At 40.9% G+C, this 22174-nt stretch overlaps 1 protein-coding gene across 2 annotated transcripts in view; it reads right to left on the reverse strand.

Annotated features, from left to right (window-relative positions):
* Positions 1-424: 424 nt before the first annotated feature.
* Positions 425-22174, reverse strand: part of ttc7a (tetratricopeptide repeat domain 7A) — a 70053-nt gene continuing 48303 nt past the window's right edge. The window contains exons 19-20 of one of the 2 annotated variants that reach the window (XM_037538694.1): positions 21450-21652; positions 425-2956 (exon numbers count right to left, since the gene is read on the reverse strand). In XM_037538694.1, the coding sequence (XP_037394591.1) occupies positions 2738-2956; positions 21450-21652 (422 nt within the window). In that variant the 3' untranslated portion in view covers positions 425-2737. The remainder of the gene's footprint in view (positions 2957-21449; positions 21653-22174) is intronic. The other variant, XM_017690603.2, reaches the window with a different exon arrangement.

Genomic DNA, 22174 nt, shown 5'->3' on the forward strand with positions numbered 1-22174 from the left:
AAGCTCTCTACGCTGTTCTTGATCTAATCTGAAGGCCACATGAAGTTTGGAGGTCTGTAGTGATCGACTACAGAAAGTTGGCGACCTCTGGGCACAATGCGCCTCAGCATCTATTTTACATGGCCTACCAGAGTTGCTGTCGTTCCCACTCGCTTCCACTTTGTTACAATACCACTGACAGCTGACTGTGGAATATTTAGTAGCGAGGAAATTTCATGACTGTGCTGCTTGCACAGGTGGCATCCTATCACAGTACCATGCTATAATTCACTGAGCTCCTGAGAGCGACCCATTCTTTCACAAGTGTTTGGTTTTATACACCTTTGGTCATGTAAGTGATTGGAACACTTGAATTCAATGATTTGAATGGGTGAGTGAATACTTTTGGCAACATAGTGTATCTACAAGGTGTTCTAAGGCAAAATAGTTCCCAAAGAAAATTTATTTTTTCAGATTTATCATTTTGTGACCATCATAAACTTTAAATACAGTATAAAAACTTTATTATATATAACCATTAGTTGTTAGCCACATTTGCAGTGTAACTACAGTACAAAACCGAAGAAGCCAAGTGTAGATGCCAAATGTCTTGGGTCTCCAAAACTTTTTTGCTTAACTATTCCTTTAATTGAACAAGGAGAAAAGTTGAAAAAATATATACAACGTACAAAGGTATGAACCCAGATAGAAAGATGTCAAAATAGGAACCTCCATAGAGACCCACACAAGCATTATGTCTGTAATTAAGTGATTAAGCCAGAGACACCTGAAGGACATCCTTTCACATAAAAAGAGTTCCATCCTAAATCCTCCCTTATCTCTCTCTCCCACTCATTTGTCTCATGCTTCTAATCATTCCCCCTTTCTCCCTCCTTCCATCTGAATGTGTGCTGTCTCTCCAGACTAGGCCAGTGCAAGGAGGGGGGGCGGGCAGAGAGATGCATGGATCTGCAGGCCTGCCTAATTATTCAGGCTGTGGAGTCGATGAATGCTGCTGCCTAGCACCCTTCATCAGCGGATGTCAGAGCGACAGGCCACGCCATTCATTTATCTGTCTTCTTTTACCCGCTGCTGTCATGACCTCCCCATGTGGCCCTATACATCACCCAGCTCTGCAGCGGCTATTCAGCCCATTCATCTCCTCTTACCGCCCACCTACTGCGCCTCAAACCTAATAACCCACACGAAAAAGCAGAGGGAGCACGAGAGAGGTAAGGATAGTGAGGGAAAACGGAGTGACAAGAGAGGAGGAGGAGGAGAAGTGGCAGCTTGTGCACCTGGACGACAGAGTACAGGCTTGCGTCAAGTGAGCATCCTGAAGAGATGCATAACAGCTAGGCCTGAGAGAAAATTCTGGTTGTGAGCAAAGAACACCCACTAGGTGATGAACCTACTGCTCTTCAGGCAATAAAAAAGACAGAATTTCTTCTCGCTTTCCACATCATGCTCTTAGGTTGAGCGGACAGAATCCATTCTGCTTTAAGGAACCCACTTAATAGCGCTTACATAACCAAACTCCATCGTCTGCTGCGCATCCCTCTCTCTTATTAAGGGCCTCAGCCTCTGCATGAAACAGAAAAAAAAGCACAGCCATAAAAGAGCCCATGGCAAGTAAGCAGTTTTGAACAGGCCCTCGTGCTGGAAGGCCCAAACTCTAAATCTCCCTCCCAGTCTCCCCAGTAACTCAAACACGGGCCAGGCTGCTAGGCAACCACAGCAGCCTCAGAGAAAGAAAAACTGGGCTTCCAGTTTCACAGCAGCACTGGAAACATTACATAAGATCTCACTGAGCTACAGAGTTACAGAGCTGTGGACACTGGCGTGGAACGAATGAGAGCGAATTAGACACACGCAATGAGAGAGGCTCTCGGAATCACTCTTTATGGAAAGTAATGATGTTTGAATAAACAATCTAAAATACAAATAATACAGCATTTTAAGTTAATGATTGCAGTATTTGTCCGTGAGCAGCGCAGCACAGTCTTTGGTATGTGTCAGTCATTTTTACACTGAGTGGTTGTTGTTCACGCCAACACAAAGAGATTGTTTGTGCAGTTGTGTGCCACATAAATACGTCAAATATGTGTGCCAGCATGAGGGTAAAAGATTTATTGGAGGATGTGCATTTAAATTTGTTGCAAAAGTTTGAACACCCCTGGTCAAATTACTTTTTGGTGACTTTTAAAGTGAAAATAAACACATCCTTTACAAGGAAATTCACATACTGCATTCTGCTATTCTTGAACTATCTTCATGCATTTGCTGAGTTTAACATATCACAAAAAAAAAAACATAAAATAAAGCGTGCCATAACTTTTTCACGGACCACATTTTATGTTTTTTTTGTTCTTATATTGTATATATATGTTCTTATATTCTATTATGTTAAATTTTAAAAAATGTGCAGAATGTGCTCTATATGTGTTCTATAAAGGAACATATTTTCACACAGAAAATCAACAAAATGTAATTAGACCAGGAGTACCCAAATATTTGCATACATATCTGCAGATTGTAGAATAACTCAATAATGCAAAAAGATATCAGCTATGATCAGTAATTCTGAGATGTCTTCCGAATAAATCTTAGACATCAGAAAAATTGAGACATACGACAGTAAGAGACATACGAGAAAATGGGGACAGAAAACAGGGACAAAGTATGTCATTCATAAAATGTGCATGTTTGAATATATGTGTCAGTGCATGTGTATGAATGCGTTCCCCTCAGGGTGTTCTCAGAGTTCTCTGGGGATGACTGTGAAGGGTCTGATGGGGCAGCTGGCTTCCAGCTCCAGCGCGGTGAGGAAGCAATCAGGTGCCTGAGTGCTGGCCCGGCTCTGCAGCGCCTCACCCAAGCCACTCCACGCCTCATGGGACACGCTGTGGGCCTGCACAGCATCCCGCAAAACCTTCTCCCCCAGACCAACCCGCCCTGTACGAACCAACAGCTTACCCTGCAGAGAGAGAGAGAGAGAGAGAGAGAGAGAGAGGAATACTCTTTTGAAAAATTCTTGTTTTTTTCTTTCATATTTAGGTCTGTCGGTGTTTCTGTCCATCGTGTTTTAGCAATCTTCAGAGCTCCACTGGTGACATCCTGTATAAATAAAAATAATGCATGGCCAGGCCTTAGTAAGGCATGGAAATGAGATAATTAAGTAGTGGCCATGACTTAATAAAGCATGGGAACAAGATAATTAAGTCATGGCCACGACTTAGTAAAGCATGGGAATGAGATCCTAATGCATGGCCACGACTTGGTAAGCCGTGATCTCATTCTCACGCCTTATTAAGTCATGGCCATGACTTAATCATTTCATTCCCATGCCTTACTAAGTCGTGGCCACGCATTATTTTTATTTATACAGGATGTTATCAGCAGGGCTCCGTAGCAATCACTGTACAGCTATGCATTTAGCAGACACTAACTTACAATGATAATTGAAAAAAGCATTAGGAGTCCAGCCCATGGATAGCAGCAAGCGATAGACAAACCATAGTAGTGTGGTATGCAACGTTTCAGATTTTACTAGTAGGTCTATACACACATACACACACACACACACACACACGGACACACAGACACACACACACACTTTCTAAAACACTTATCCATCTCGGTCACAGGGGAAGCTGGAGTCTACCCGAGTGGTCATTGGACAGAAGGCCGGAAACACCCTGGACAGGTTGCTAGTTCATCACAGGGCAGACACACAGATATATACAGTCACACACTTACACCTAGGGGCAATTTAGCATATTCAGTTGGCCTGACTGCATGTCTTTGGACTGTGGGAGGAAACCAGAGCAGAGGAAACACAGAGAGAACATGCACATGTGAACTCCACAAAGGACCCTGGTCACCTGACCAGGAATTTAACTTCTACTAGGGCTATTCAATGCAAATTCAAGCAGGATCTGAAAGATATTGAGAGCTATTTGAGAGAACAAACATTTTTACAAATGCTTGTTTTACTGTTTTTCACTTTTAAACACCTCAGTGTCTGGGTGGCTCTCTCACTGTCCCTCATATACCTTAACTACTGCTAAGACATTTTTACCATACTAACTTAATTTTCGGGTCAATTCTGTACAATTTCCTGTGTGTCATCAAGCAGACAACGAATCTTGAAATCTACTTGCTTTTTGAAAAATTCCTGTTTTGGTTCCTTATATGTTAAGGCCCCTCAGTTCTGCTGTAGTAAATGCAGGCTGCGCTGCAGTTTGTGTTCAGTGGGGAACGGCAGAACCAGGTCACCTGTATGGAGCATGAAATTGGCTTTTGAGTTGTGTAAAGAAAGCTAGTGGATATGAGTGTGAGTATGAGGGAATATAGGTATGTATTTGTGTGTGTGTGTGTGTGTGTGTGTGTGTGTGTGTGTGTGTGGTGTGTGCTTGGTAAAACTTAGAACTTGGTAGTGCACACACAGGTTTGTTTTATACACTATCTGGATGTGCGACTATATCGATACCCCATATGCATTACATATATGTAACTACCTATGTGTAAAAAGAACACTAAGCCTAACCCTAAACCTGGCCGTAATCTTATCATCAGTAACATAAAATAACTTTTTTTTTATTCTGAAGTTGTAGGTTATCCTTGTTTTCTGGTATAAAATCAGGACATTTTCATTCAGATAGACACATTAGTATCTGACCATGTACACAACACACTGAACCAGTGTCAGGCAAAGAGAGAGGGGTCATTTTCTGGTACATTACAACTTATGTTTTGAAATGAATAATGGGCAGATGTGCTCTTTGATTGTTGAACGCTCTTCACATCATCTTATGACTGCAATGACAGCTGCAAAGGGGTTTGGGTTGAGGTAACACTTTATTAAAAACCTGCTACCTAACATTGACATAACCATGCTGTAAACATGCCACTGCAGATGGCGCATGGTGTGATGGTGCATGCTGTCAAGAGTTTTCATGACAAATTTTGTTTCCAGAATAAAACTATATCATTATCAGTAATTGTCATATGTTTGAGGTCATAACAGATTATATCACATGCAAATTTTTGCTAAGTATACACAGCCATAATGTCATTAAAACATAACAATGGCTATCATAACAAATACCAGTACTGGTAACATGGCACTATTACTGGACATACGCAATATTGTGACACCTCATGTCAGCACATGACATTGCCAGTGTTATGTAGCAGGTGTTGCAGTGTTGATTTATGGGTTCTTTCTATAAATAAAAGTGTGTATTCAAATCATACAGAGTGTGTGTTTGCATGCACGTGTGTGGGGAGATAACAGTGGTCAGCTCAGCGTGACATGCCTCTTTGATAGTCATCTTCCTAGAGCGTTCGAGACTTTAATATCACAGCATGGCACAACTCAGCCAGGCCAAAGGGGACTCACTCTCAACAAGGCAGGGACGTCTTATTATGCAGACTACACTCACAAGATCTCTCTCTCTCTTTCCGTTTTCTCTCTTTTTATTTAATTCATGGCGAAGTATAATTGTGTCTCTTTCTTTGTCCCTCATATGCTGGCAACTACACTGCTAAGTACTACTATACTGTATGATTATTTTCTCCACAAAGTCTGTGATTTTTTGATAAAAAAAATTCTTTCCATGTTTAGCCCCATTATGTTTGAGTGAGTCTCTCATTATTCCTCATGTTTTGTGACTAGTAATAAATAATGATTGTCACGGTTGGCTCCTTCCACTGCTCCATGTGCTCCTTTGTTTTGATCTTCCATGTGCGTTTCTTTTGGTTTTCTAGTCCTGCCCCTTGTTTGGTTACTCCTCCCCTGATTGTCTTCACCTGTTTTCCGCCTGTCCCTCGTTATCCCTGTTGTATGTAAGCGCTGTGTTTGTACTTGGTCTTTTCTGGTCTTTGTTTGAATCCCTGTTTGGTGTATGTTGGTGGTGTTGCTTGAATTGTTATTGCTTTGTTGGGTATTCTGGTTTATGTCATGTCTGTGCATCACTCTATCCGTATTGGCTCTATGACCCTGGACCGTTTTGACCATGACCCTGGATTTGCCCTTAATAAATCTCGCTTATCTCCGCATATGCGTCCACCTCCTCGCTCCCCGTTACAATAATGCAGCTAAATGAAAGTTCTTGACAACAACCAGAAGTGAAATACAGCGCACACTTGGCATAAAACTGAAAGGAAAAATATTTTATGTATTTTTTAATGTTATATTTATGCTTGTGAATTAATGCAATAAAGCTCTAATGATGCTTCAGATGTGATATTCGCCATGTTGGGAAATGCCATGATTTCCAATGAAGTGAATTTCAGGGCCCCTGAAAATGCAAAGTTTCTAAAATATGCAAGCATGTGGATGCTCCTGTCTAGCAGTCACTTTAGTGTTCATCATTTCAAGAGAAGAAAAAGCCGCAAACTCCAACAAGATCTATTGTGAAGGCATGTTCTCCTGCAACATCAACTTTGAAAAAGTGAAAAAGTTCCTAAAAGTTACTGAGATACTTAGTATTTTGTATGTGATTTCCATTGAAGATTTTTAGTACATCAGTTACTGTGAAAAGCACGTAAGCTGAAGACCGGTCTAAGCTGAACACAAGGCTAAACACTGCAGCAGACCATATTTAAGCTGATTTGAATGGTTATCTGCTGCTGCTCAAACTGTTTGAATGGATTTCTATGACCAAAACAACAAATAAAACAATGCTTTAAATCACTAATTTTATGATATTACAATTCATTGTAGACCTATTTAATCCTTTGCTTTTACTTGGCCAAAACTTTTCAGCCAAAAAGGGCCACATTAGACCATTTTGGGCTGAAAATTTTCAGTGGCTGCATCCTTAATCAGAACTACTGCTAAACATCTTTAAATTCTTTTTTTTTTACTTTATTAGCTGCACATAACTACACATTTCCATGCTGCATGTCCCCTATCAATTTTATTTTTATTTAAGTCTTTTGGCCCTCTAGGATGCTGACAAGGGTCCTCTAGCCATCCCTGTCTTGGTCCAAACAGCTTGGTCCAGCTGGTCCAAAATGGGGCCCAGTATTTTGAATTCCATGTCCAGTTCTTGGTGCCAGGAGTTGCATGCTTGTCTCCTTTTCAGCTTGCCTTAGGCATTCTGAGGTCTTGCCTGGTGACATTTACAGTAGCCCTGTGGAGCCTGTGGTCGGTCCATCCTAAGTGTCATCTTACGGTTTCTTCCTCCACTGCTGCAGGCTGCTGTGATCCTTTTCTGTTGGGCTCTTTAGACAGGTGTTGATAAAAGGGCTGAAACTTTTTACAACAGATTTAATATTGCCATTGAACAATCTGGCCTTCATGCATCACTTCACAGAATCACTTCCTTGGAGTCTCAGATGTGCCAAAGCTCATACTAAAACAGTATGAGGGTTGGGCATGAGGCTGTTCACCCAAAAAAAAAACACAAAAATGTTGCAGAAATTCAAACAAGAGAAAATTCAGGATGCCCCTGGTCTGGGGGTTATGGATGTGCATCAAAAAGACTTCTGATGTTGCGTGGTAACAGCCAAGTGTAAGGCTGATTTCTCATCTTCTTTCAAACATGACAGCCACCATCAGAACATGGACTTTATGGTTTATGGACTTTAAGTCCATGTTCTGATGGTGGCTGTCCTGTTTGAAAGAAGATATATGAAGATGTATGAAACAGCAGCAGAGATGAGAGAACAGCCAGAATGCTGAAGGTTCAGATCCCAGGACTGGAGGGGTATCCCTGATTGTGCCCTTGGGTAAGTCACAGCATAAAATGGCCTTTGAGATGTAAACCAACTTATTCAGAGTGATTTCATGTGAAATGGCTCATTGTAGAAAACTTTACCAGCTCAGATTTCTTTATGGCGTGGTTAAAGGAACCAGGCGTCACAATGTAGAAAGTATAAGCATAAATATAGCTATTTTATTTACATTTTATTTAGCCATTTTATTTCCAGAAACAATCAGTGAACCTATAAGTGTCATCTGTTTTTTATATTTACGTATAATGCTGATAATGCTAAAGTAGTGGTAGAGCTGGTGCAATTGTCTAAGTGCTGGAAGATCAATCCCCAGCAATGCTATAGTGATCTGTGGCTTGGAGTCCAAGAAGACATAATTATCCAAGAGAGCTCTCTCTGGGTGGGAAGGTTGGTCCTCCCTTTCCCCATCACTCACTTGCATCAAACTAGCCAAAGCTAGGGTCTGTTAGCTAAAGTAACAGAACTGGCAGTTAGCACTTTCCTCCTCCTCTCTTGAGCTGTCCAATGATGTTGTGTTAATGGCAGTTTGCAAAGTGATGCTTCATGTGACGTACAGGACACATGTGCTAGCCTTCATCCTCCCAACTTGGCAGCATTATGTGTTTGGGGGAGACCTAACCACTGAGTGGAACTGGCAAGTACTAAATTGGGGAGAAAACTGGGTAAAATCTAAATAAATGAATGAATGAATTAATTAATTAATTAATCAATCTGAAAAGAACACATTTTCTATGGGGACTATTTTGTATTACAGTGCCCTGCATGTACGTTTTAGATCAAAACTTGATCTCAAAGCTATTGTAAAGCTTTTTAAAGGTATGATTTATCAGGCAACACATTCGTAACCATTTTATTACATAACTTTCTGCGATGAAGCTTTCAGAGGCATTAAATGCTTCAGAGGTCTGGTTCCTATCACTACTGGTGTGAACAGTTCTGACTTGGTAAATGTCTTTAGAGCACAGCATTTCAAATCAAACCACTGCGAATGACTTTAGTTACATCTTAACTATTTCATCATGCAGAAAGTTTGAAAATTGGTATTATTGCCCTTTAATCCCGCATCGCTCCAGGTGGGCTGCTCTGCTGTGGACGGTGACACAACTTTCTGAAGTTGTCTATTCTATACAGTTATACTCTGTCATCAAGCAGAACCTGAATCTGATTGCTTGAGACCTACATGCTATTTAAAAAATGCCTGTTTTGGTTCTTTACATTTTTAGGTCCCTCAGTTCTGCTGTAGTGAATGCAGGCTGTGCTGCAGCTCATATTCAGTGGGGGACGGCAGAACCAGGTCATCAGTATGGAGCATGAAATTGGCTTTTGAGTAGAGAAACAGAGTGGATGAGAGTCTGAATATGAGGGAATATATGTATTTATTTGTATGTGTGTGTCTGTGTGTGTGTTTTTGTGTTTGTGTGTTGACTTGGCTCCTTTTAGTCCCACAGTCACCGACCACAATTACATTTTCACAGTGCCTCATATCAAAACACACACACACACACACACACACACACACACACACACACACACACACTCAAGTACATGCTGTTCACTGATACAAACTAAACTAGAGGTATGGGGGGGGCGCAGAAGCGACAGAGAAAGGGAAAATACACACAGACACACACATACACATACACACACAGGGACACAGGGAGCTCTGCTATTTCTCAGCGGCAACAGATGGCTGCTGATTATGCGGGCACTTCAAAAGCTGAGAGCAGGAGAAGAAAGTGACTGTGGTGTAGTGGCAGTGGTGTCTGATAACACAGTGGAGAACATCCAGTCTGCTTTTAAGATCTCACAATGCACCACAATAGGCAGCGTAAAAACATTTTTACCCAAGCAGATGTGGAAGATTCACATGCAGCTTCTCCAATGACAACTGTGACTCAATTTACAATTTATGGCAACATCTCTTCAGACTTCGTACAAATGTGGCCTGGTTCACACCTGACATCTTATCATAAGTGATCATAAGTGGACAGCACTAGATACAGATGTGAACAAGGTCTACAGTGACTCAGAGACACAATGTGTTTTCCATCACTCAAACTGGCTTTGGTGGTGGTCAGAGACGCATGTTTGTCGAGTCACAGCAGTTGTAGCGCGAATGCGAAAGAAACGTCTCGGGCTGTGAAAAGACACCAGATACGCACAGGGTCAACTTTTCCCATGTGGAACAGTAAATGTTAAAAAGGTGAGGCTAAATAAATGTCACCATCATACAAAAATATATTTTACAGTCCTACAGTTAACGTCTCTACATATAGCTTAGGTATTTAAGTCAGTATTTAGTTGAACAAGATAAGAGGCCTGGCCAAAGAGAGGTACAAAGTTACACAGGTGTATGATGTACCTAATAAACTGGCAGTTCAGGGCCTTCTCACTCAGTGAATTGTTTTACTATTGTACGTTTTTACCTTGCTAACATTACTTTGAAATATGAGTGCCTTAATGTGCAACAGACACAACTGAGAAGTCTGAAGTGCGAGAGTGCATTTAGGTCAGTGGTTGGCAACATGCGACTATTAAATTAGATTTTTAGGTAAGAATAAAATAATCCTCCTTTGCAGTAAAATAAAACTCTGATTTTTCAACACAGTTTTAACAATAAACGGTAACTTAAACATTGGAGTTCATGTATAACTGCTAATTCACCCTGAGAACTGAGAAGTTTGTCGCGCAGACTGCTGGTCACACAGCAATGCAGACAACAATCTCGCCTAGCTAATAACTAATGAAACAGTAGAAACATTTAAAATGGACATCAATAATTTGGAGACAAATAGACTTATTGTCATGATTGGCCCCTCCCAGTCTTCCACATGCTTTTTGTTTTGGTCTAGTCCATGTGCTTTCTTTGTTTGAATTCCTTCCCAGTCTGGCCTCCTTGTTTTCTGACTCCGCCCCTGATTGTTACCACCTGTGTCCTGTTATCCCTTGTTAGCCCTCTTGTATTTAAACCCTGTGTTTAGTTGTTTGTTGGTCTTTGTACTGTTCGTGCTGTTTGTACTGTTCGAAGTGTATTGTTTGGATTCTGTGTTTGTTTCATGACGTCCGTCCCTCCTGCTCTCCGTGTTGGCTCTCTGACCATGGACCATTTCGACCCTGATTGTGAATTTGCCCCAAATAAATCTCGCTTTTCTCAGCACATGCGTCCACCTCATCGCTCTCCACCGTTACACTAATTTGCATTTATAAGCAGTCCAGCCGGTTTCCTGTTTGTTGTTGTTTAAACTTCAACAAGAAACTTTCAAGCACTAAAAAGTCAGAAAGCTGAAGTCAGCTTCTCATTCACCAGCTTCTCATTCAAATTGTCCCGTTCCACATCAAGTAGTGCTGCAGTTACATTCTGGCACCTCAGACGCTATTTAAGGTGGAACAGGAAAATTCAAACAAGTAGCTGGAGAATGAGAAGCTGACACTAACACTAAGAGACATTTTACATTTACATTTACAGCATTTAGCAGACGCTCTTATCCAGAGTGATTTTCCAAGAAACTATTCCACTTTTGCAAAGGTTTCCTTCTGTGAGAGATGTGAGAAAAGTCGCTATAGCTGAGGTAAAGTATAAAGCAGAGAAAAGTAAATCTGCGTTTTTAGTTTATATTAACTTTGTTAGCCTATACTAGCACATTAGCACATACTGAGACATATTCACAGCCGTGATGGTAAAATGGCTCCCAAGGTGGTTTGATTTTTGCTGAGAGGACAAAATAGCTCTTCTTAACATTTAGGTAGCAGAGCCCTGGATTAGGCTAACCTTGATAGCTGAAAGATATTTCTCTGTTCTCAATGTTACCTCAACAAGCCATGTTTCCACAAAGCAGAAAATAATCTAACTTGCATAGACGACTGCCTCTGATTTGTTGGTAAACTGTTAACTGTTACTATTAACAAAACCATTAAGCATCTGCTCATGTACTGACTTTTTTGAGGCAAAACACAGCTATTTATTTCCCAAAGGATAACATCTTCCTCTCTTGCATTACCCCAGCAACAATCACATTACAGACAACACAGCTGTGTAACTTGTTTATTTACAAATTGCATTAGCAATCCACGCAGTCTAAACATTTAGAACAGCCTGTACATTTACACAAACAAGGACTTGTGGGGAATGTCTGACCGACAGCAAATTTTCTATGAGATTCATGCGGTAAATCTGCTAAACATTTATGCAGTCATGAAATCTGATCATAAGTGGTCACTCAAGATGTCTCCAACCTATGGGAATGCAAGGTATAAACAGCTATATATCTTTATTACCACTTGTGATCAGATAACTCAAGGCAGTTCTTAATAGCAAGCATGAATGGGGCCTGTAAGTGGAAGATGTATGACATTATAGCAGCACCGTGTAAGCGTAGGGATTTTTAGCCCTCTCTGGTGGAAATATATAATATGTAAATAATGAACAACTGGCCTACTGTTTGAAAGTGTCCTCTTTAAATGACACAACAGTATAACATTAGGAGTGTAGTCTGTTAATATAACATTATACCATTTCGTATAGCAGTAGCAGCACTGGCTGTGTGAGTGATAGTGTTATCCACTACCCTGTCATTCTTCCCAGCACTGTGAGCTACACTCCTACTAAGTATCCAGCCCATCTAGATAGAGCTTCTTTTGTGCCTAAGACTGTGACATCAATCTGAAAAGACATATGGAGTCCCACCAAACTGCCACCAAATCCAAGCCAATAACCTTGGCTTTCTTTATGGAATGTTTTAAACATTACAGGTGACTCAGGGACTGTGAGGATGAATTAGCATATTTCTTTTTTTTAGTGACTCAGTAATGCTACTTTCATTCTAAACAGAAAAATCTTACTTGCAGCTTTCAGTAATTAGTAACAGCAGACTGACGTTTTCATTGATTTCTCAGTGTGACGACCACTGGTGTGCTAAATTGTTCACTTGAGGCATCATTTTTGTTCTCTATAATAATGTTCTCTATAGTGCTTTGATTGTCCTATGTATGGAACAAAAGACTACAAGGCATTTTGAACACATAATGTGTGTGCAGAGCTCTGACTTGTTAAGGCTGTGACCTCTGAGTCTTCTAAAAACTGGATGTGGCGACACAGACACAGAGAACATCAACAGAGCATGAACAGAAGGTGACGTCAACCAGGAAGCTCTGGGGCAGTGTTGTGTATTGGTGTTTAACGGGTCGTTGGCGCATAGCGAGGGTGAATAGCGGCGGTGCGGCTGAGAGCTCCCACGGCTTTCTCGGGCCACGATGGGTCACAGCCCAGTGGAGACCTGCGCCTGAACCTGCTAATCCTGCTGGACATGGACATGTGTGGATCAGTTGCCTTTACCTGAGCCACTGTCACCAGCTATTACAGTACAGCAGAGGGAGCAGAGCCACACTGATTCCACCAAACACACCAATACAGTACTGTGAAACAGTCATACAGTGACTTTGGACAATTATATTTATGTGCTTAAAAAAACCGAATATTACAACAAATACAACTAAACATGAATAGTAGATTATGTGTCAATGAGATATCTAATCATTCTTAACATGGTAGCCCAGTAGTAGTTACCTGTACCATCCAATACCTGGTTTAAGATGCATCCTAAGAAGGGGGTTTTCACTTAAACTGGAAAAGGTTGCACTAGAGCAGGGGTCAGCAACCCAAATGTTAAAAAGAGCCATTTCGTCCTTTCAACAAAAATCCAACCACTTCGGGAGTCACCACAAAATTTTCTGTCCATTTTACCATCTTGGCTGTAAATATGTCTCAGTATGTGTTAATGTGTTACTATAGGCTAAAAATGTATAAATGAAAGCGCAGACTTACTTTGTTCTGCTTTAAGCTTGATCTCAGCTATAGCTGCTTTTCTTGCATCTCCAGGAGGAAACTTTTCCTCAAATGTACAATCCTAAATCTTTCTCTTTGCCATTTCTTTAGCTACTAGGTAGGTGACATTGTTGTCTGTGTTGCTATGTGACCAGCAGTCGGGACTGCCAACATCCAGGTTTAAAGTGTGAAGAGGCAGTTATACATTAACACCGACATTTAAATCCATTTATTGTAAAAACTGTTAGAATGTGTTAGAATGATCAGCAGTGATTTATTTTACTGCAAAGGAGGATTATTTTATTTTTACCTAAAAATTTCTGCTGTGGAGCCGCAGCAGGGCAGTAAAAGAGCTGCATGTTGCCGACCACTGGCCTAGAGACTAGTGAGGCATTGCTTTAGAATTTGAGTAGATGATTGAGTAGATTCAGATGGTGATGGCTGAATTTTTCATTTCGGCCAAAGTGTCCCTTTAAATCAGAGGTGCTGCTGATTGCTAATTTAACAATTAACTGCTAATTTAATTTAAATGCCTGCAGTGGCTGGAGGGTGCTGAGAAGTCAGAACCAAACTTGTGTTTTTAACTCAAAAGAAATAATTTTTTTTGAAAAGAAGACAATATTGTTATGTTCTACTATATCAACTATATTATTAGAGCTGTCAAATGATTAAAATATGAATTTGTTTAATCACATTAGTATGTGTATTTAATGTAGTTATATTATAACTGAAGTTTGGGGGGTGGACCATGGCTGAAACCCCTCCTTTTTCCAATCTAACGCCCTATAAATTCACATCCTCACCTTCAGTTCCTTTGACAAAGGTTTCGCAATTCATCCATCTCCTCCCTGTTCCTCAGTCTTGCAACAGTCCTGCTACAGCTATAAGGGGTGTCTGGCCTTCTAGCTACAGCAAAAGCTGCCCAGAACTCCAGCCCAAGTTCTCAGAGACCTCCCCCTCACTCAGTCTTCTCTCATACTACAACCACGTTGAAGGTATGCATTTTGTTATAGCTATATGAGGGAACAATATAAGCTTAATCAGAATGTTTTTATTACATTCAGTAGTCCAATTTTCATCACCGAAGTCTAGTGAGTGCAACAGTGGCTTCATACGTACCATTCACTCCTCAGTCTATATATATATATGGAAACTAAGCTGCAAGAACAGCCCATTTTAAATTCAGTGTCTATAACATCACAAAAACGTTATAGAAATATCTGCCTATTCAGCCTACAGCGGTTTACTTCCAACCATTCACCCTGATGTTTAAGGAGTGTTTCTGTCCAAACACAGGACACTCAATCAGATCACATCTCACTCAGTTTTAAAGGCACAGTAACAATAACAGCCACTTTAATTCTAGGAGATATACAAGAGCTGGAAAATGGTCATGTGAAAATGAATTATGACTGTTTTCGGTACATAAAAGCGCACAGATACTATGGACGTCCAAGGAAAAAATAAAACAAAGGAAAAATGTAGGATATGGGAACATGAAATAGTTTTAAGGCTTGACCTAAACATTGGCACAGTATTGTACTTGAGCATGTGTAGACACACACACACACACACACACACACACACACACACACACACACTAGTAAATGTTAATATAAAACACACACACCTCTCAACCCATGTATCTCTTTCTATCTCTCCTTCATTAGCAGACCTCTTGGTGGTGAAATACAATTCCCTGGTTGCTAGGCAATCCCATAAAGGCCTGAGAAGGAGTGAAGTGTTATAAATAATGTATTTGCATTATCTAATCAGCTCACAGCCAACCCCATCCCGCGTGAGAGTGAGAGAGAGGGTGAGGGTGAGAGAGAGAGAGAGTATGTGTATGGGAGTATGCGGTGAGCAGCAGGGCACAGACACAGAGCCAGTGCTGAGTCACACTAAGATGTAGTGAGGCAGCACAGCTGATCTAATGTGCTTAAACTCATATGACACAAGGGCAGAGAGTTTCACCAAGTTTGACTCAACTGACTCTACACTCATCCCAAAAAACAGCCCAAACAACTGCCCAGAGCAATGAGTCTTATATGAAGACATATAATGAGTTTCCAATCTTTTTTGCCATTGCATGTTACATGAACAGTTTATTTAATTACCAAATTACTATTGCGTGCATATATATTGAAACACCTGTAATTTTGGTGGCCAATCTTCATTAATTGCACATTGCACCAGTAAGTGCAGAGTGTGAAGGTTAAATTAGCAGGGTGAGAGCACAGTTTTGCTAAAAATATTGCAATGCACACAACATTATGGGTGACATACCAGAGTTCAAAAGAGGACAAATTGTTGGTGCACGTCTTGCGGGCGCATCTGTGACCAAGACAGTAAGTCTTTGTGATGTATCAAGAGCCACGGTATCCAGGGTAATGTCAGCATACCACCAAGAAGGATGAGCCACATCCAACAGGATTAACTGTGGACGCAAGAGGAAGCTGTCTGAAAGGGATGTTCGGGTGCTAACCGGGATTGTATCCAAAAAACATAAAACCACGGGTGCCCAAATCACGGCAGAATTAAACGTGCACCTCAACTCTCCTGTTTCCATCAAAACTGTCCGTCGGGAGCTCCACAGGGTCAATATACATGGCCGGGCTGCTATAGCCAAACCTTTGGTCACTCGTGCCAATGCCAAACTTCGGTTTCAATGGTGCAAGTAGCACAAATCTTGGGCTGTGGACAATGTGAAACATGTATTGTTCTCTGATGAGTCCACCTTTACTGTTTTCCCCACATCTGGGAGAGTTACGGTGTGGAGAATCCCCAAAGAAGCGTACCACCCAGACTGTTGCATGCCCAGAGTGAAGCATGGGGGTGGATCAGTGATGGTTTGGGCTGCCATATCCCTTGGCCCAATACTTGTGCTAGATGGGCGCGTCACTGCCAAGGACTACCAAACCATTCTGGAGGACCATGTGCATCCAATGGTTCAAACATTGTATCCTGAAGGCGGTGCCGTGTATCAGGATGACAATGCACCAATACACACAGCAAGACTGGTGAAAGATTGGTTTGATGAACATGAAAGTGAAGTTGAACATCTCCCATGGCCTGCACAGTCACCAGATCTAAATATTATTGAGCCACTTTGGGGTGTTTTGGAGGAGCGAGTCAGGAAATATTTTCCTCCACCAGCATCCGTAGTGACCTGGCCACTATCCTGCAAGAATGGCTTAAAATCCCTGCAAAAAGAGGCCCTACACCATACAAATAAATTATTGTGGTCTAAAACCAGGTGTTTCAGTTTCATTGTCCAACCCCTATGTGTATATATATATATATATATATATATATATATATATATGTGTGTGTGTGTGTGTGTGTGTGTGTGTGTGTTGTGCTGGTATGAGTGGATCAGACACAGCAGTGCTGCTGGAGTTATTAAACACTGTGTCCACTCACTGTCCACTCAATTAGACACTCTATTAGCTCATCTGCTGCTGCACAGTTTGTGTTGGTCTTCCTCTAGTCCTTCATCAGTGGTCACAGAATGCTGCCCACAAGACGCTGTTGTCTGGATGTTTTTGGTTGGTGACACTGAGGTGTTTAAAAACTCCAGTAGCACTGCTGTGTCTGATCCACTCATACCAGTGCAACACACACTAACACACCACCACCACATCAGTGTTACTGCAGTGCTGAGAATGACCCACCACCCAAATAGTACCTGCTCTGTGAGGGTCCATGGGGGTCCTGACCACTGAAAAAACAGGGGTAAAAGGGGGCTAACAAAGCATGCAGAGAAACAGATGGACTACAGTGTTGGAGTGTTTATGTGTGTGAATGTAAAGCAGATTACTTTGTACATATACCACATAGTGGGTAACACCACTGCCCTCTATGTGACAGTTCCATGTCTGGGTAAGCAGACCACACTATACCAATAAAAGTCCTTTGTCAAGACTACAAACCTCTGTACCACGATTACATTGTAAGTTTCTCTGAAGAAGTGTGTCCATCAAATGCACAGTAACTGTAAGGCTGTTCTCTTGGCCTATCATGTGTTTCTAATTCCAAGTCACAAGGCCAGCTGCTGTCAGTTCTGCAGACCAATCTGGAAATGTTTTTACCAAGAATGTGAACAGAGTAGAATGAAATGGTGTCCCAGTTTTTGAAAATACTTGACTAACAACAACAAAATATTCTTGTTTAGCAGTCAAAATATATGGCCTTCTCTGACTGGCGCTACAGCTCTTAGCAACATTCTTTGGCTCAGGCAAAGTTAGTAATATTTCGTCAAAACAGATGCGTTGAGTCATGTCTGAAGTATGTCACTTTGCAAAACTCTAACTGCAGAGAGCTACAGCCAGTTTGAAGTGGATCCAGGTGTTACTGTTTTCTACAAACTGTCCAGCTGAACAGACCATACATGCTATTATCAGCACAAGACCGCTGTTGATTCGTAATGAAGACATTATGAACCACATACAGCAGAGCCAGCTGGCTGTGATTCAGGTTTTTATCACCTCTGGGGATTGACAGAGTACGTCTGTTGTCCAGAAATAGCAGGGAAATGTGCTCTGATTGGCCAAATATAGGGAGAAAATGGCCCGGCTTTCGCTGTGCGTACTCCAGTACTGACTAATGAAGGCCTTGACATTATGGAGTCAGAATGAGTGGAGGCAGCGCTAATGTTAGCTCACCTACCCCTGTGGGCTGCAACAGCAGCCTCCTCATGCTACTGCAAGTGTAGTGTCCTACAGAAAGAGGAGCTGCAAATCATCTCTTCTTCACTACACTTAAATTCTCGGTTCATACTATGACATTTCAGTGACGTATTGAAGACAGTGGTGAAATACGTCATTAGCAGGGTAAGCAGCATGTATAGCAATATGTTGGTGAGTGCATATTTGACTGAACTGTAAAGGACTGTTCCTTCATACCTTGCCATGGTGGCATACTCCTTAGTAAGGAGGGCAGTTGCTGGATTTTGTTTCCTTTGCTGTTTGCATTGCTTTATCAAGAGGTTCACACTGTACTAAGTGTATTAAGTGCTACTCAGATGGGGAGGTGGAGTAATGTAAGTATTACCAGTGTTTCTCAGTGAATTTAGTTCTGTCTGAATGTCAGTAAGTTTTATGGACAGCATGTTATATTGCCTCAGCACAGAGTCTGGAGGCTTTTAACTCTTATTAAACAAACTGTAGAAATAACTTGTTACATTAATTCCATGCACACTGACATATCACTTGACATGTAGAAAAGGATGAGGCACGAATAGGAGCATTTACATGTATTTGTTGTGGCCAAAAGCAAGCCAATATATATTGTTATACCTCAAGTGTATGACTCAGAATATTAAAATATGTAAAATGTAGAATTTATGTGACAATTTTGACACATTGCATTCACTTAAAGTCTGCAATAATGTGTGTAATATTAAACATCCAGCAATTTTGCATAAACGAATGATCAAATGGAGACATGCATAGACAAACATACAGACAAGAGGCAGACAAATAGGCCAGCGTGATATCTATGCTATGCTTGCTTGTGTAGCTTTTGCTTGGTACTTAGCCTTCTTTCTGTAATTTTCTACGACTAGAACAGGGGGATACATACCATAGGGGAACATAGTTTTATTAAAGCTATATATGTGAGCAGAACAACTGACATGAGTCTTGTGATTAGTGAAGACACTGCTTATGTAAGCCCTAACCAAGATCAGGACTGCCCAGTTTATATCGAAACAGAACAATTTTGACAAAATACATTGGCCATTAAGTGGACACTGGGGGTTATTCAAAGGACAGACTCTTTACAAACATTCTACAGTTTGGATAATTAGTGTCCAAGAAAATGACAACTAAATTAAAAGTTTGGGCAAGTTTTAGTGGTGTGATAATCACGTATCCTCATCTCCGTAATTCATAAGGAGATTTCTTATCTTGGGCAAATCTGATGGGCACAAGGAATATGTACCTCCAATATTTAAATAAATTGACTATGAGCCTCTTATCACAACCATCAACCTCATCCCTGCTTCCATCTGAATTTATTTCTTGGGAGTAAAAAATATTATTAAAGTTGCAAGTGCATTTGACAATAAGAATGTCCAACTTTGGAATTAACATTTAATATGACAACATGAGTATCGCAGTTCATGAACCTTGGGTGTTTGACGTTTCAAGAGCAGCCCAGCCTTTGCCAACTATCATCAGACATAATCCTGGGAAGCAAGCAACTAAAGCATGGATGTCTTAAGAAAAGCAAAACAGTGGACATTTTAAAAATGTAAAAAAATATGGTATAGTATATATGATACCATTTGACTTTTGTTTAGCCTCACTGGACACATGTTTGGATGTAGTGAGCACTGGGGATATTTTACACACTTTAGTTGCATTTTAACATACGAGAGTAGACCCTTGTGTAGCAATTTGAGTTTTTCCAAACAGTTTATCTTACATGTTTGGTACACTTTAAATTAAGAGCGTTTTTTAAAAGAATAAATTTAATACCAATAATCACTAATAATTACAACACAAGCAGCAGTATTATTAGGACTGCATCAGCAGCAGTAGGGAACCCTCAGGGCCGTCCAGGCCTTCAGAAGTGTTCTAATGATTTCTGTAAAAAGAAATCCATATCTGTACTTTTAAGCTATTTTTATTAAATATAATAATCATGCTTGTTGTATTTAAACACTGCAAGTATTGTAGTAATTATCTTATTTATTGATTGTGAGTGGCAGTCTGAACCCATGCATTTCAGTCAGATGTCATAAGCAGCTCTCAGGTCTCTGAAAGAGTCACTGCGAAACTGCTACAAGGTCAAATGTATGTTAAAATATCTGTTACAAGCTTCAAACATGGAATGTCTTTTACAAGCTAACATTAAATCCCAAGGGTGCTATCAGAAGTTAACATTACCCTAGGGGTGTTTTTTCATCATTTTTGACCTCCATTTTGACCTTTATGGCCTGAACAAAAGACCTAGCTCTAATAGCCATGTTCTGCCACTGATTATCAGCAACCATTTCTGTGACCATTAATAGAAAAGCTGATATTCTTCATTCCAAGCTACACTTGCCCTGCACTCCTTCTATTTTGTTGTTGGTGAATTCTGCCCTATCCCTTCAATATCCACCTCTTTCTTACAGCTTTGAGTACACACATTTATTTACACTACAGAGAACATACTGCAGATGTGCTGAATGACACCAGGAGGGGTGCTGAGTGTGTCACAAACTCTGATGTTTGTATTACACACCATAAATCTGCCGTAGTGTGAAGAGAACCTAAGGTAGTTACAGGCAGAGGCATGCTGAGTCTCAAGAATCTAATTTGGGTTCTGCGCTTTCAGTATAAGAGCGCAGTGTGGGAAAGTGCATGTGTGTGGGAAGAGGATACAAAGGCTGTCCATGTTTCTGTGATGTAGTATGATTGTGACGACTAAGCTGGTTTCTATGAGCAGTATCTGAGTGTAAACGCGATGAGTGAACCCCTTAAACCCAGAGGGTCTATATTCAGGCCCACACTTCAATTCCTTACGCTTATAATTACATAACTTACAAAATTTCATAATAGTTACTGAATAAAATGAAGCAGCTGCTGAATAAGTTGTCAGATTAATAAGAGAATAATACACCTACACTGTGGGAAAAAAGAGGACTGCTCAGGTACATTGTTTCCCCCCAAGAAACAAACAATATAAATGTTCCCTCAAAGATGCAACATGGTCTTTATGGTCCAATCGCTTACCTTAAATGAGTTTTAAAGGAACACCACATTCACTTTGATGCATATTTGTACCTTTTAATCTAAAAAAGTTCAACTGAAAAATAAAAAGCTTGGAGTCAAGACAGGGTTTAATAATTCTGTGTGTGTGTGGTTTCAAGGGGTTAGAATAAGCAAGTATGTGTGTAGAGAGATGCACTCACCATGTGTATTAATATGTGTTGTCCTGTGGGGTTGATGGCCAGGGCTTCATCATACAGACTTTTGGCCTCAGCATCATTGCCTCTGAGCTCAGCCAGCTGGCCCTTCAGGAGCAGCACTGAGTGGGAGGTGGGAAAGAGCGCTGCTGCCTCCTGAACACAGAACTGTGCCTCTTTCACTCGCCCGTCCGCCATGAACAGCTCCCCTACACATACATACACACACACACACACACACACACACACACACACACACACACACAGTGAAAACACAGCTGCTTCTATGACAAGCAATGCTACATGAACATTGACTACAATTATAGAGTTGCTGTGTCCCAATTTTAGACTAAACATTAGGGAAGCAGAATCTGAATGGGCCAAAATCAGAATCAGTAGATTGTAACTCTAAACAAGAACTCAGAACTCAGCTAAATTATTATTTTCATTTTGACCGATCGGTGTTGCAAAGTGCTGTGAATGCTGCTGCTTGTGTACTTACACAAAAATGTTACAGCACAGTGTTTCTAGGCCTGGTCCTTAGGAGCCCCCAGAGAGTCCACATTTCTGTTTCAACCCACACAGGGAAGAAAGAAATTATGGACCATCTAGGGGGCCCTGAGGACTGGGTGGGGAAGCACAATTACGCATTACTCATAACTGGTTAAATAGCCAGTTCCTTCTTACTTGCGGGACAGATCTTTATTTTGATTCATGTTATTTATCGTTAA

This window comes from Pygocentrus nattereri, chromosome 5 (genome assembly GCF_015220715.1).
Source record: "Pygocentrus nattereri isolate fPygNat1 chromosome 5, fPygNat1.pri, whole genome shotgun sequence".
NCBI lineage: Eukaryota > Metazoa > Chordata > Actinopteri > Characiformes > Serrasalmidae > Pygocentrus > Pygocentrus nattereri.